Raw genomic sequence first — 13808 nt, 5'->3', positions numbered from 1 at the left:
ACTATATTTACAGCTCAGTACAGCTCTTACATGAATGGCCATTGGGAAGAATGGAGACCATTAGCCAGATTATATAAGATAATTGGAATCAAGGGTAACTGATCTGAGAGCACAAACTGCTTATTGCTCAAGGAACCCCTAGCAATCTCTAGAGGAACCCTGGTTAAGAAACACTGGGTCAGATAAAGCCCAATTTTTTAAGATGGCTGCCGTCAGGTCCTAGTTTATGTAATGGAGAAAATATGCATGTACATATAATTGGCCTCTATTTTCGAGCTTTGTGCTTGCTGCGGGGCAGCTTTTGGATCTCACGGAATTCACCGCCACAGTGACCACACTTTAAAAAATGCCATTGAAAATATATTTTTCTTTTTTGTGTATTATTTCAGTGGAATTTGTTAATTGCCGCAGGGAGTGACAGTGATGTGCTCAAGTCGTACATGAGTGGAAAATGACGGCAGTTTCCTAAGGGAACATAGAGAGATATACATGTCTACATGATGACAAATATATATGGAATATCTAAGACCAAACCTAATACCAAAAGAAGGGCGAAAATATATAGCAGAAAATCGAATGCAGATAAAATGGCACAGAGGGTACATCCAAGCCATCCATACTGTTCCCCCTTGCCTAGTCTTTATCACTCGCTTTTCGTTTTTTTTTTTTTAAATATGCACAAAGGTTCATAGACTCATTTATTTTTTACATTATATTCACTCAAACCAAAGCAGTGTGCAAAAGCCAACACATATCAGGGACAGGAATCAATCCCTATTCTGCAAGGCCTAAATATGAAATTGGGTCAAAAGCAAGACTTTAAGATAATCAATTGAAAAAAAACAATGGATAGATGGCTTGGTAAATCCTGAAAGCATAAATAAACTCATTTAAAATGACTCCTTCATATATAGTGGAGTTTTTTTTTTTTAGTCACACACCATTCCAGGTAACCTTGCTCCTCTTGGCCATTTGTGGCTTGTCCCCCCAAACCGGGCTCTTGTCTCTTTCCGATGCCGTGTGTATTGCATGATTCCTTGGTCTCTCCATGGACTCGAGGCTATACATGCTGTCACAGTGTGCATCAAGGTATCAGCATGGAGTTCTCAAACATCACTGCACCCTAGGGTAGTAACGCTGCCCCTTCTTACTAAGCAGAGACTGGTGTCTCCCTGTGACAGGAAATGTCATTGGCATGGATCCCTGGGTTAAAAAAAAGCATAAACTGAAGAAAAGGAAGAAGGAATTACTGAACTGGAACGGGCAGAGGGTGAGCCATTGTTCTTACTTTTAGGTTTACAGATACCTTAGTATGACTCCTGCATCATCGTACCATGGGATGTTTTAGTCTTGGCTGTTCCCAGCAAGTATGGGCATCTGAGTTTCAACCTGGAATTTTGCTCATAAGGACTGTATATCACTTGATAAACCCCCTTCATATCCAATTCTCAAATGATTTGTGAGATTGAAGTGACCCACGGGAAACCACTGGCCAAGGTGCATAGTGTTTTTATGTCACTAGAGAACATATAGATTAAGTGAAGCTTTGACTGCCCCATTTCCACTCTGCTTCCTCCCTATCCTCCGTTAGGGCAGGCTCAGTCCTGTTTGGGAATCGAATGGTTCCTTGCCAGTTGCTCAGTCACCTACATCACAGTGACTGTCTGCACATTTGACAGCTGGCAGCAACAGGAAGTACTAGTACCGCTCTAGTACAGCCACCCCTATTCATTACCTTTGGAGCTGCTGCAGTGAGGTAGCATCTCCGAAAAGGCAGTGGTTCCGCGGCATGAAGAAGCAGTAAATGGACCACAACCTCACCGCAGGTGTGTACACTATCTTAGTAATTGTTCCTGATGCAGGGTTGAACTTTAACAAGAGAATGGTGTTTTTCCTCCCCTAATAGACAATAAGGACCTGAGGGTGTCTGCAAGCCTTTGTGTGGGGCCTAAAGCCTGGAGGGGGATTAGGTGTTAGGGTCATGTCACCCTAGTGATCCTTTTATGGGGGGTGTAGGTCGGGGCATATTTTTGACAGTCATTCCGGAAATAATCTGCATTCCAACCTGTAGTGTTTGCTTTAGGACAATCTGGTCGGTTTTAGGTAAAGCCAATCGAAGCCAGGAATATCAAACTATAACAGGGCCTGTTTTCCGTCCTCAAGTCCCCTCTGTCCTGGTTGTCCGACCCTTTTGCCTCCCCTCTAAATCCGCCTGGCTCAGCCAAGGCAAAAATTAAATCCAGACCCTTGTGGTTTCTCTGACATTTGAACAGGGCGCTAACGAGTCGCCGAACATCACGCTGACATTTTTCCGACTAGCTTGTGGTTGGAACACACGCTCTGTTCAAGCAGCTGAGCCCGGACTGCAAACTGAGCATGTATTACTGATGTGAAGGGTGCAATCATGCATGGCTTGAAGTAACCCACAGCAACTACAGGAAAGCTTTTACTGGAAATACTGAAGACTGAACGGCATTTATTTTCACCACCATCTAACTCCAAGCACCAGGTTTGTATTGCCCACTGCATTCCAAGGGCCACATGTAGTCCTTTGGTAGTTTTTACGGTGCCCATGGCCCTAGCATCTAGAAAGGGCAGTGATGACATTCAATTTGTAAAGGGGCTGTAGTGGCAGTGATCACTGTCATGTAATACATCTTCCATCTCCAACCGCCTCCAACATGTCTTAAATTTCTCATCATCTCTTTTCAGTATGGCATCACTCCCTGACAATGTTCTATAGCTTTGCATACTCTGAATAGCATGCATGGTGCCTGGGGATGTCAGGGGCCACAGCTAAGGCCGCCCCATTATCTAGTAAGTTGATCATCACTCGACCAGGCAATTAAAATTAGGGTAAAATTCACTGTTAGAATAATAACTTAAAGTATAGAAAAAAATTCCAAATTGTGAAATTTGCGGCTGCAATTGCCGAAAATAAACATACAATAGTTACCAGTTACTGCAAATGTATTTAAGCAGTGGCTTCAGTGTTTATGAATCACCTAATTTGTTGCGTAAGGCCGCGCGTATGGTTTTTGAAGCATACGAGTCCCCTGTGGTGAAGCCAGAGCACATTACCAGTAATGCAGAACGCAGGTCACTCGCAGGTCCATGGTTCCAGCCGCGCCAGGCCCTCCCGTTCAGGATTGGATAGTTGTATGCGCTCTTCAATAACCCGTGTTTTGGAGCAGGACTGGAACTAGGGAAAAAATGCTGGAAGTAACACTTACCTCATATCCTCTTCACCAGCAGATGCCACTTTTAACCCTCTGCCGCCACCGCCGCCAAGCTCTCTATGTTATGTCACAGCAAAGCCGCTCACTGACGGACCCGTAACGAGCCACATGGTCCCCGGAGGGCAATCAAGGCAAATTAACTCGTTTGGGTCTGGCTGGTATATTTGACAGCTTTGAAACAAACAAACCTTTTTTTTTTTTTTTTTTTTTTTTTTTTTTGGGATTAATGTTTGAGAAAAAGGCCTTCCGGGATTAAATTTAAGGCCCTTTTCAATGAGAGAGTTGGTGGTCTGCATTGTGCTTCCTGGTATTCACCGAAGTGCTTGTTTTGGAGCACAGCAAAGTGTTGCTACGTGGGTTAACTTTTGAGTGCCTTTTTTAGAAAGTGGAAAAATGTGCAATACATATGAATGGGGGACGATATTTATAAAAGGATTGAAAGGCCCCGATAAGCTATAATAATGGGAAGCCAATAAATCCATATTCCATTTGTGATTTTACTTCTCCTAGTGTGAACACAAATGTCCCCTCACTCATTACACTTTGTGCTGGGGAACATTGCAGCTTCAATACACTTCCAGTGCTCCCAATATGAGGGTCACTTATTCAGTGACACACCTTTGTTGCTAATGCAAAATGCATTGTATTCTGTAAATGGCTGAGAAGAGAAGAGGACATACAAATGCCAGTGGTACATGATTGGAATGGAAATAAAAAGTTTTGCAGTTATCTTAAGAAACATTAATATAGGAAAAATCTGCCAATGGGGGACCTCTATTTCAGTGATAATGAAAAGGAAAATTCACTTTGTTGAAATTTCCTCTTCCTATTGTTTACAAGACAGGAAGTGAAGCAGAATCTAACCAATGATTTGTGGACCATTGGCCAGTCATTGGCTTTAATTATAGGGCCCTAGTATAATTTTAGAATCTAGATTGCAAGTTTATTAATGGCATAATTTAAATTAATTCAATGGTGGGTAGGCTCCTAACAATAAAGAAAATAAGTACTGTAATACTTCTCAGAAGCATCACTTCATGGAGTACCCATTCATCTTCTGCAATCACCACTTAAGAATAAGCAGTACATGGCCCGTTGACTTTCACAGTGGTCACTTACCTTTACTTTCTAAAGTGGAGATCAGCAGCAACAAATTGGGAACAAGATGTTTGAAAAAAACACAGCTGATCCCCATGATTCCTTATGGAGTTCGCCACTGGTGTATGTCATCGGTACCTTTTATAGTGATCGGGCCAATTGGCACTTTGTAAGGGGCCCATGCCAAATAAAGGCACATTTTTTGGTGAACAGACAGGTTGTCTTTTTATAAACAGGCCCTATATGTAAAGCAGAACTAAAGTTCCACGATCAGGCCACTCATTATAGCAGAAAGGGACTGGAGATGTCCCTTCTTGAACAATCCCTCCCATCTGGCTGATTGCTTTGGGTATCTGGCAGAAAGCTGAGCTGCTCCTGGCTTCCCCTGCAGGTTATGACATCCCAGCCCAGCCAAATAATATGGCTGAAAATTGTCTCCAGGAAGAGAAGAAGGGAAAAGATGGCAGCGCCCTGCAACAGAACAAGAGGACAGGCGAGTACGGTGGGATTTAGTTCCGCTTTAAAAAGTCGAAAACTAATTCTTATTTCATGCTACATCACCATCATCCAATTTTTCAGTGCAACAAATTTCAACTTCATTTATTGCAGCAGGTTCCTGCATGCTTCCAGGGAGTAAGTATTGCACCTATAGTGAAAAATATCATTTTTGCTAAAATTGTTCATTTAAGAAAAATTTAGTCATTTGTACTTACCTTTCCCTTATACCTATCCCTTACTTTTAGTAATAAAGTGGACAAATCAAAAAATAATATATATTTTTTTTAATGTCACATTTATTACATTTTTGTAATTTCCTTCTGTTTTCCGCCTGACAAATGATCCCCCATACGCCATTACCATGGGCTCAGAATCCATCATGCATGAGCGGAAGAAAGAAAAAAAGGGACAAATTACCGTTTCCCCATTAACGTCCCCCCTTATTAAAAACCTATTAGCGCTGCCCCCTTTTTAATTGATACCATATTCCGCACGCTCCAGCAGAATGACATTTCAGAGTGCCCCTTCATGGTAAATCACACCAGAACTCGGCGCTGAATGCCACGGCCTTGTTCTTCTCTGCCTGGGAGACACAAGAGGCCCTGTCAGAACAAGACATATTTATGATGCCTTTTTTTTTTTTTCATTTCACACGCCACTTGAATGGTGGCCAGCATCTCAAACAGGTTCTCAGCCTACAGAATGCCCGGGAGATCGCAGTGTAAATAGCACCATACCAGAAAGACAAGGCCCCCAATCTCACGGTGACAGATGACAATCGTTGCTTTTGTGCACACATGAGAAAGCTCTTGTACGCTCAGAGCCGCCGTTAGCCTGATATTTTCCATAAGCCGTAGCCCCGAGCTTTTGTTGCCGGAGGCCTGTCTAGCGGCACGAAGGGGGTTAAGGTTGCCATGGCATGCCTCGGAGACAATTAAACAGACTTTATATCAGGAAGAGAGTTCACATGGGATTACAGGAGCAAAAAAATGAAATAGAGGATTGGGGGGGCTCTAGTCTCAAGAGCTTGCAGTCTTTAACGTTTTGAGATGGCTTCCAGATTGGCAAAGATTTTTCTGATGAGAAGAACGTGCGATGAACCTGTTGGAAAAGCTGCAGTGAGAATTCTGTAAAGCTGAGTGATGCAAATGCAAGAATGTCATATTTGTGTCTGGATTTACTAACAGCTGTGTTAAACGTCGGATGTGGTTTGTGTTCATCAGCCATGGCTGTCACTGGCCGTGTTGTTCATAAAGTGTTCAGCTGATTTCTTTAAGTGGTAAAAGATCCCAGGGGGGTAAGAGCTGTTCAAGTGAGTCAAGCAGAGGAGCCCATAATGCCCCACTTCAACCACCCTTTATTTTATTATGTAGCCCCAAGGTATACCAAAGCACTGTACAGAGAACCTTGAGCCCATCCCATCAGTCTCTGCACCAGAGGAGCTGACATTCTAATATCCCCCCACAGTCACACACTATCATACATTCATTTAGCTCTGACATATACCGCAGTATTCTACACTCAGCCAGTTACAGGCCCAATATCCAGCATTTACATTTTATAAAAAATCCTTTTGTTTGTTCTGGGTCAATGGCACAATTCATGGAAGGCAAAGTACCAATGGAAGGCAAAGGGTCACAATGGAAAAAGATGTGCATTGGAGACCATTGACCTGCAGTGAACCAGGTAGCCACCATTTTTCATCTAATATCATATATGAGGAATAGGCCTTACTAATCCAAAAGTCAATGGGTCCGAATTATTAAAGCTTTCCAAGGCTGGAGAGGATACACTTTCATAAGTGAAGCAGGGTGATTGAGCAAACCTGGAATGGATCTGGTCCCAGGATTCAAAACATTTGCTAACAAAGGACTTTTAAGAAATCCTTTCTAGGTTTGCTGTATCACCCAGCTTCACTGATGAAATTGTATCTTCTCCAGACTTGGAGAGCATTAATACATCAAGCCCAAGCAGGACCAGTCCTCTTAATGTAATTGAGATCTCTCATCTCTTTGAAGGGTTAATTGCTCCACCATTTCTAAGAAGAAGACATCACTGGGGTGCTTGGCAGGGTTCTACAAAGAGCTGCCATGTGTTTCAGTCATTTCCACACCGTGCCGTTACACTTCTGTCTTTCCCTATTAATCTTTCCTTTTTCTTTTTTTTTTCCGCTGAACTGAGCCTTGAAATATTCAGCTGAGTAATATCCATCTTTCCCAGATCCCCAGCAAGAGGAACTCCGTCCCCCCCGATCCTCTCCTGATGACTTTTCTACTTTTTCCAGTCCGGGTGACTCGTCTCTGAGGATTTTAGGAGGAGGGCAGATATGAAAATATGGAATTATAAGCTCCTCTTAATGCACTTGGAGCCGTTCCATTAGGACAGATTTTTATGCAATGTGTGAAGAGGCCAAACAACTTTTACCGAAATTTGGGGTCGAAAAGACCTCGCGTAAATGGCTTTCAAAATGAGCATCTTAGGGACGCCTTCCTTATAAAGAAACTGATATCCGAAATTGGTGATGTCTTTAGATTAGGGCCCAGTTGGTGATGTTTATTAAAAGAGGAAAAAGTTCACCTTTGATATTGTGCTATGAGATCCTGCACGTCATGTGACCATCAGCTTTGGATCCATACGGCACCACCAAGCGAATGTTTCCCAAAGGCTGCAGTATATTGGCCGTGGAATTTATGTAACAAAGCGCGTAATTGCAGCCGAGCCAGGGAATGCCGCCACGTCATGGAGCGAATTATGGCTCCTTACAAATATCTTGATTAATAATGTAAAACTTGTCGTTCCCACCACCTGTGGTGCTGGATGGCCTCCACTTTTGGTGCTCTGCCTCTGAAGGAAGACTTTTTTTTTCAGTGCAGGAGCTACAATTAACTTGTGTCAAATAAAATTCTTCTCCTCTGTGTCACATAAAAAGTCTATTTTTTTTAATTTGCCTCAGTTTCTCACAAAAGTTAGACTTCTGGAAATCCTAAAATCTTTTCTTTAATATTGTGTCACTCACTGTGTATAGTTTCTTCAAGCAAAACCCCAGAGATCCTGCCTGTAACAGCACTTTCTGTTGCAGGCTGACAACACTAAATCACTTCTCTCAATCAGCAGCAACGTTGTCAGCCAGCCCTGAGCACGCCTTGAGATGCCCATTGAGCTGCCTATCTGTCAAATCTAAAAAGGAGCCCTCATGGCAGAATGACAATGCTGCTGCTATGTCCAAGCACGAGGTGTTGTCAGCTGTCAGAGGCAACAGGAAGGACTGCTACTGGCAGGATCTCCAGGTTGAAAAAAGTTTTGCAAATAATGATTTTCCAATGAAAGCTGCATATAATAAAAAATAGTGTCAATGTACTCAATACATTTTGGGTTCAAGTACATTCAAGTCTAATTCCATCTTTTTTTTTTTTTTTTGGATACAGTTAGAGTTCACATTGCTAAAGGTTTTTATTTCAGTCTGTGACCCTGTTGAGGGATCTTCTCTCACTTCCTGTCCCTTCAACACCCATATAAGAAATGGGAAAAGTCATTGTCACCAGGACAAGAAGGCACAGGCAGCAATACTTTATTTATTGCCCACTTTTGAATGGGATGACTTCCTGTTCAGATAGGAAGTGATGGAAAATCTCCCAACAAGGAAAAGAAAATCCTGATGGTATATGAAAGAAGCCATTAAGACAACAAAACATCCAGGCAGCCAGCAGGTCCACCATGGCCAGCTCCATATTTTCTGATTGGATTCGACAATTCTTATCTAAACAAAATAATGGTCAGCAGTTGGAAAGCACAAAATGGCGGCCAGGGAGCTTCCTGCGACACTTAGCCAGGATGTTGCTGCATTCCTTGCATTTCTGAAATCTGAAGGTCAGCCTGACCAAGTAACATTTCTGCGTGATTATTGCCAAGTCCTCACTGATAAATTCTTCAGCTGCAGAAAATAATTGACAGCAAGGAAATCTCTTTGATGCAATTTCAAGGCAGTTTCAGCTTCCTAAAATTAGTTTTTTTTTATCTCTGTAAGCCGAATATACATATGTGCCAAGCTACGAAAAGTGGACCTATCAGTAACTTCACGGTCAGAAAATCTCCACCTCTAAAATCCATCCTTAAACTCCAGTCAGTGACTTTGCCTAGGCTAAGGTGGTGTCATCAATCTGCTGCAGGCAGGAGGAATTATTTCCACAGTCCCCCTCCTTCCCACAGTGTCAGGGGTAGCACTGTAGGAGGTTATGAATACCTGGAAGTGTTGCAGTGACACCATACGTAGCACACTGCAATATTCCTGATTCCAGAAAACAATTGGATCTATGTGTACTGCTGACCACACTCCCTGGTGTGCAGGAGGTAAATTCCTGTAGCAAAGCTGCGGTCCACAGGTGTGTCACAACAGGTGTAGACAGGTCAGCTTTATACTACTTGTATTTGTTGAATCTTCTGTATCATTACTTGTTGCATTGTTGCTTTATTTTTTATTTAGGATAAATATATCGACAATAATCCCAATTTGTCTTCTTTCCGCAGGCTTGTGGGTTCTCATCATCCTCCTCCTCATCGCGATTGTTGTCGTGGCAGTTTGGCCGACCAAGTGACCACCAGAAGGTGACACCTGCTGACCAATCACCTTCCTGCATCTACTGATCTCAAACCAAAGGACCTTCAATGCATTCTAACACATAACGGTTTAATTCTTCGGGTGCCCCCTGATTTGGCACTCAAAATTTTCTCACCAACACTTTGCAACCAGTCTTCAGATTACGGATGCCATTTCGAAGTAACCTGGGGATGAAAGGGTTACAGAGCGGGGCTCCCTTTATTTCCCTAGCGCCTGCTGTAACTTCGTGCGCTCCAAAATAATATATACGAAGTGTATATAAATATCCGCAGACTCACCCGGGCCAACGCCCATCCATTTTCAGACCTGCGTGACATCAAGTTACCTGAAAACAGCTGTTTTATTCTCCCAAACGACTGACTGGATATCTCAGCTCTATATTAAGCTTTTTGTAGAGATGGAGGGGAAAAAAAAAGGAAAATTGTATGATAAATTACAGAAAATGTAAAAACCCTGGAAAAAAGCTGAGCCCCTGTCCCGGGACCTTCCATTGGTGGTTGGGTCTTTCTCCGGACAATTGCAATTCTTATTGTTTTTTGAAAGACATGACCATAGCTAAGGGACGATGGTTTTTTTTTTTGTTCTCCTCAACGGAGAGCCGACACCATCACTGAAACGGTCAAGCTGTGCAAAGGATTCTGGGAAAAACCACAAATGATATTTTTGAAGTTGAGATAAAGGACTACTTCCTGTCACCATGTAATCCTTTTTTATTTAATTTTTTTTTTTTTATATTTAAAACCAGTCCATCAGAATCTCCTCAGCGTCTAGAACACAGCGTACTAGCCTGTCCATGATTTCCTTCACCCCACCAAGCAATTTGTAGACGAGTGCTTTTCCCAGGACTCGCGATCCTTGAGTGGTTCCATATGGGCCGGGCAAGTTATAAGCATCCGTACGCATTTCTCAACAATCTTCAGCTGACACATCTGACATGGTGAAATGAAAAACCTGCTGAATTTCAGGGGGGAAAAAATGGTGAAAGAAATGTTATAATGGAAGTGTTTTAAGATGTAGCCAAAATTATGGGCTGGAGCGCACGGCGGATCCTACATACAATAAAAGCAAATCACGCTACAAACCTTGTCGGTATTTTGTAATAAAGTTTCACAGGCCGAAACTGTTAACTGCCTCTATGCCTTGTGAGTGTTTTCTTCTCTTTCTTCTATTTTTCATCAAACATTCTTACACTAGATCCTCATCATCTGCTATCTTGGTTTCTTCTGACGTTCTGTCATAGTTGGGTTTTTCCTTGATTTCATTTTTGGTATACAAAAACCATAAACAAATGTGATGATTGTTTTCTGTGTTTTAACCCAGTACAAAAAAATGTTGAATATTTGTGAACCAACAATTTGGTGAGGTCTGAAGGTGTGTGGATACCTGACCATTGCATTCTGATATATTGCCAAATAACTTTCTTCTAGATTGAGGTTGGGTTGTTCAGTGTGGAGTATTGGCCATTTTACAGCATGCAAAGAGTTTTTGGAAAGTTTTGCTCCTCCAAGTTTGAGACATTGGTTTGGGGATGGACATTTTCTGTTCTTATATGGCCAAGGAACCTCCATGGTTTGACCAGTGTGGTGTGGAAGAACTTGAGTATCCCACACAGAGCTTTGACCTCAACCCTACAGAACCCAACTCCAGTTCTTCTCATCCAACATCATTTCCTGATTTCACATATTCTCGTTTGGCTGTATGGGTACAATTTTCCACAGACAGACTCCTAAAGCTTGTTGAAAGCCTGCCTAGAAGAGCTGAAGTTGTTATATCATTGTGGATGGAGCAACTCAATATTGATGGCCATTGTTGTGGAATGAGATGTCCAACAGGCCCATATAGGTGTCATGGTCAGGTGGCCAAAATGCCATAATGTGTAATTTTAAGCAACACTTATGCTACATTAACAATTAAACGGGTGTTAAATATCAAGTTGGGCCAAACCTCTGTTGAGTTTGTTTTCTGTTGTCCTTTGTATTTCTTAGTTTTTCCAAGCACTGGAAGTGGAAAGGTCTCAACAAGGCACTGGCAGCAACTAACCATTTAGATGGCTAGGGATAGATTTTAACCTTCAGATATTCCAAGTGGTAATAATGATATGAATTGAACAAATCCCTTCTGAGTTCCTATGTACAGAAGGTATTTAGAAGTCCTCAGAAACCTGGGCTCAGAAAGGTTTGTACTATCACTGTAGACCCTCAGGTACAGCTTCCCCTTCAGCAAGGAGAACAATGACCTCAACAGTGATCTCATTACATACCTGGTGAGACCAGCATTGCCATAGAAAATCTCACATTGCAGATAAAGAGCTATGGGACTACAGAAGAGCCCTGTGGTTTCCAGGATAATTTTAAGACAAAGTTACATTGTTTTAAAGGTTCATCTTAGGCAAACAGAACAATTTTAGATTTTTTTGTGTATGTCTAATTTAGAGACCTTCAAAAAGACTGCCATCAAAAACAGATTTCAGTTGGATCAAATATTTCCTTTTTTACTTTTATTTGGCAGATTCATCATGTGACAGCTATGACATCCAAAATAGTGGAACACAAAACTGTATTCCGATTTTTGTGTTGTACATTTTCAATATTAGGTTATTGATAATATTTTGTTGGGTTGAAGCCCCTTTTGTCTTTGTCTTATTTGGTCCTGAAACATCCAACCCAACCACATAACTTTTTGCCCAGTTTTTTTTTTTATTTTGAGCCACACTCAAAATGCATACGGTAATTTGTACCCAATATGCATAATTTGTAAAATAAGGCTTTCTTGTCAGTGGGCACAAACTTTGTTCTTGTCAGAATAAAAGCCACAGTCTGTAGGTCTTGAAGTCCCCCAAGACCCTGGATCATCCATTCAGTTCCTCAAGAGGTTGCTAAAGGGGTTCCTCAATCTGTGACTGATTGACCTCCCATTTGATGATGTCTACACAGTTCTTGGGCCAAAACTACTTGGTAGAGCCAACTGAATGGCTCCTATGATTTACTTGTCTTTAAAGATGGCCACCACTGTATTTGTACATTCTTTCCATTCACCGCCATTTTAGGAGGCTTTTTTCCCCACCAATCCTCAATTATTTTGTTTTTGATGGGGTTCTCCAAGACCTGAAAATTGTTTTAGGGGTTCCTCAGGTGTAAAAATACTGAGAAAGGTAAAATATTCCCAACGTATTCAATGACATAAAAAATGAAGATCCACCATAATTCTTGGGTGCCATCTGGTGGGTTCTTGTGGCTGTTCAATTTCCAGTACATATACAAAATGTCACCAATAATTGTCCACAAAACCATGGAACCAAGCCCGCTACGGACAACATATCCACAGTGTCTGCACAATGCGATCTGAAATTCGTCGATGAGAAGCTCTTTCATGGGAATAGTCCATGGCCTTTTTTTGAGGGCCATGTTGTGTTTTCCGTTTCCTCAGGGAAACAATCGGGTCTATGACTCATTAGTAATCTGCGGACTGGTACCCTGTTTACAGTCTTCAGGCTTTTGTGGGTAAACCAGGCGACCATGTTTCAAAAATGGTTCCACTCTTGACTACCTCCCATAGAAGAGCCCTGCCACCCACAAGAAGAGACCTTTAATTCCTCTGTAATGTTCCCACACACAAAGGGGCTCAGTTTTAAGAGCCCTCAACTGTCATACTTTCTAATTAAAACTGTCACGGATTATAAAAACAAAAAGGCTTTTTAATTGAGTTCTCAGCCTATGTAAATGAGTACAAGGTTGAAATGTACAGCTGCATTTGAGTGTTTTTGGTTCGAGGGTTTTTTTTTCTTTTTACCGAAGCGCCCTTACAGAACCGGCCTTTTGTGCATCCCTAGCGCACTATATATCTCCAGTACGACAAGGAGGGCCGGCATCCAAAAGATGATTATTTTGGCGCCGTAAAAAGTTAATTAAACTCCAACACTTTTGTCTGCTCTGGAGATGTTTTGTAAAAGATAAGACGGACTGCTGGCAGCGTCTTCAGAGAACGCATCAAAACGCCATGTTTTTCTGTTCCGTAAACAGATGGATCTGCGAGAAACTAGAAAGATAGATTTGATCCTGGATGAAGCAAGTTTTTTTTTTTTTTTTTTTTTTAAAGGGTTTTTGGAGTTTTTAAGAATAAAAGTTCCTAAAACCAAAACCTCAACTACTGGAAGATTTCCCTCCTATTTAGTTCTGGTTATAGGAAGCTTCTAGCACCTTCTTACTGTATTGATAGCTGAAGAAAATCCGAGTTGCAATTTATTTCTTTTATGGAGTTTCACGATTGGACGATTCATTTTTTCCCCAGACATTGCTCAGGCTGTATGGATGAGGTTCTCTATAGCATACAGCATTATACAGTATGAAGAAGCTGTAGGT

General features: G+C 41.7%; 1 protein-coding gene across 1 annotated transcript in view; it reads left to right on the top strand.

The window, feature by feature from the left end:
• STX8 (syntaxin 8) overlaps positions 1 to 11382 on the top strand; it is a 102115-nt gene extending 90733 nt beyond the window's left edge. Inside the window, exon 8 of the mRNA XM_072403561.1 lies at positions 9360 to 11382. Coding sequence (XP_072259662.1) covers positions 9360 to 9427 — 68 coding nt within the window. The 3' untranslated portion in view covers positions 9428 to 11382. The remainder of the gene's footprint in view (positions 1 to 9359) is intronic.
• Positions 11383 to 13808: the final 2426 nt, after the last annotated feature.

Source organism: Pyxicephalus adspersus, chromosome 3 (assembly GCF_032062135.1).
Source record: "Pyxicephalus adspersus chromosome 3, UCB_Pads_2.0, whole genome shotgun sequence".
Lineage (NCBI taxonomy): Eukaryota > Metazoa > Chordata > Amphibia > Anura > Pyxicephalidae > Pyxicephalus > Pyxicephalus adspersus.
The sequence above is the reverse complement of the archived record's forward strand: the minus strand, read 5'-3'. Positions and strand labels throughout refer to the sequence as shown.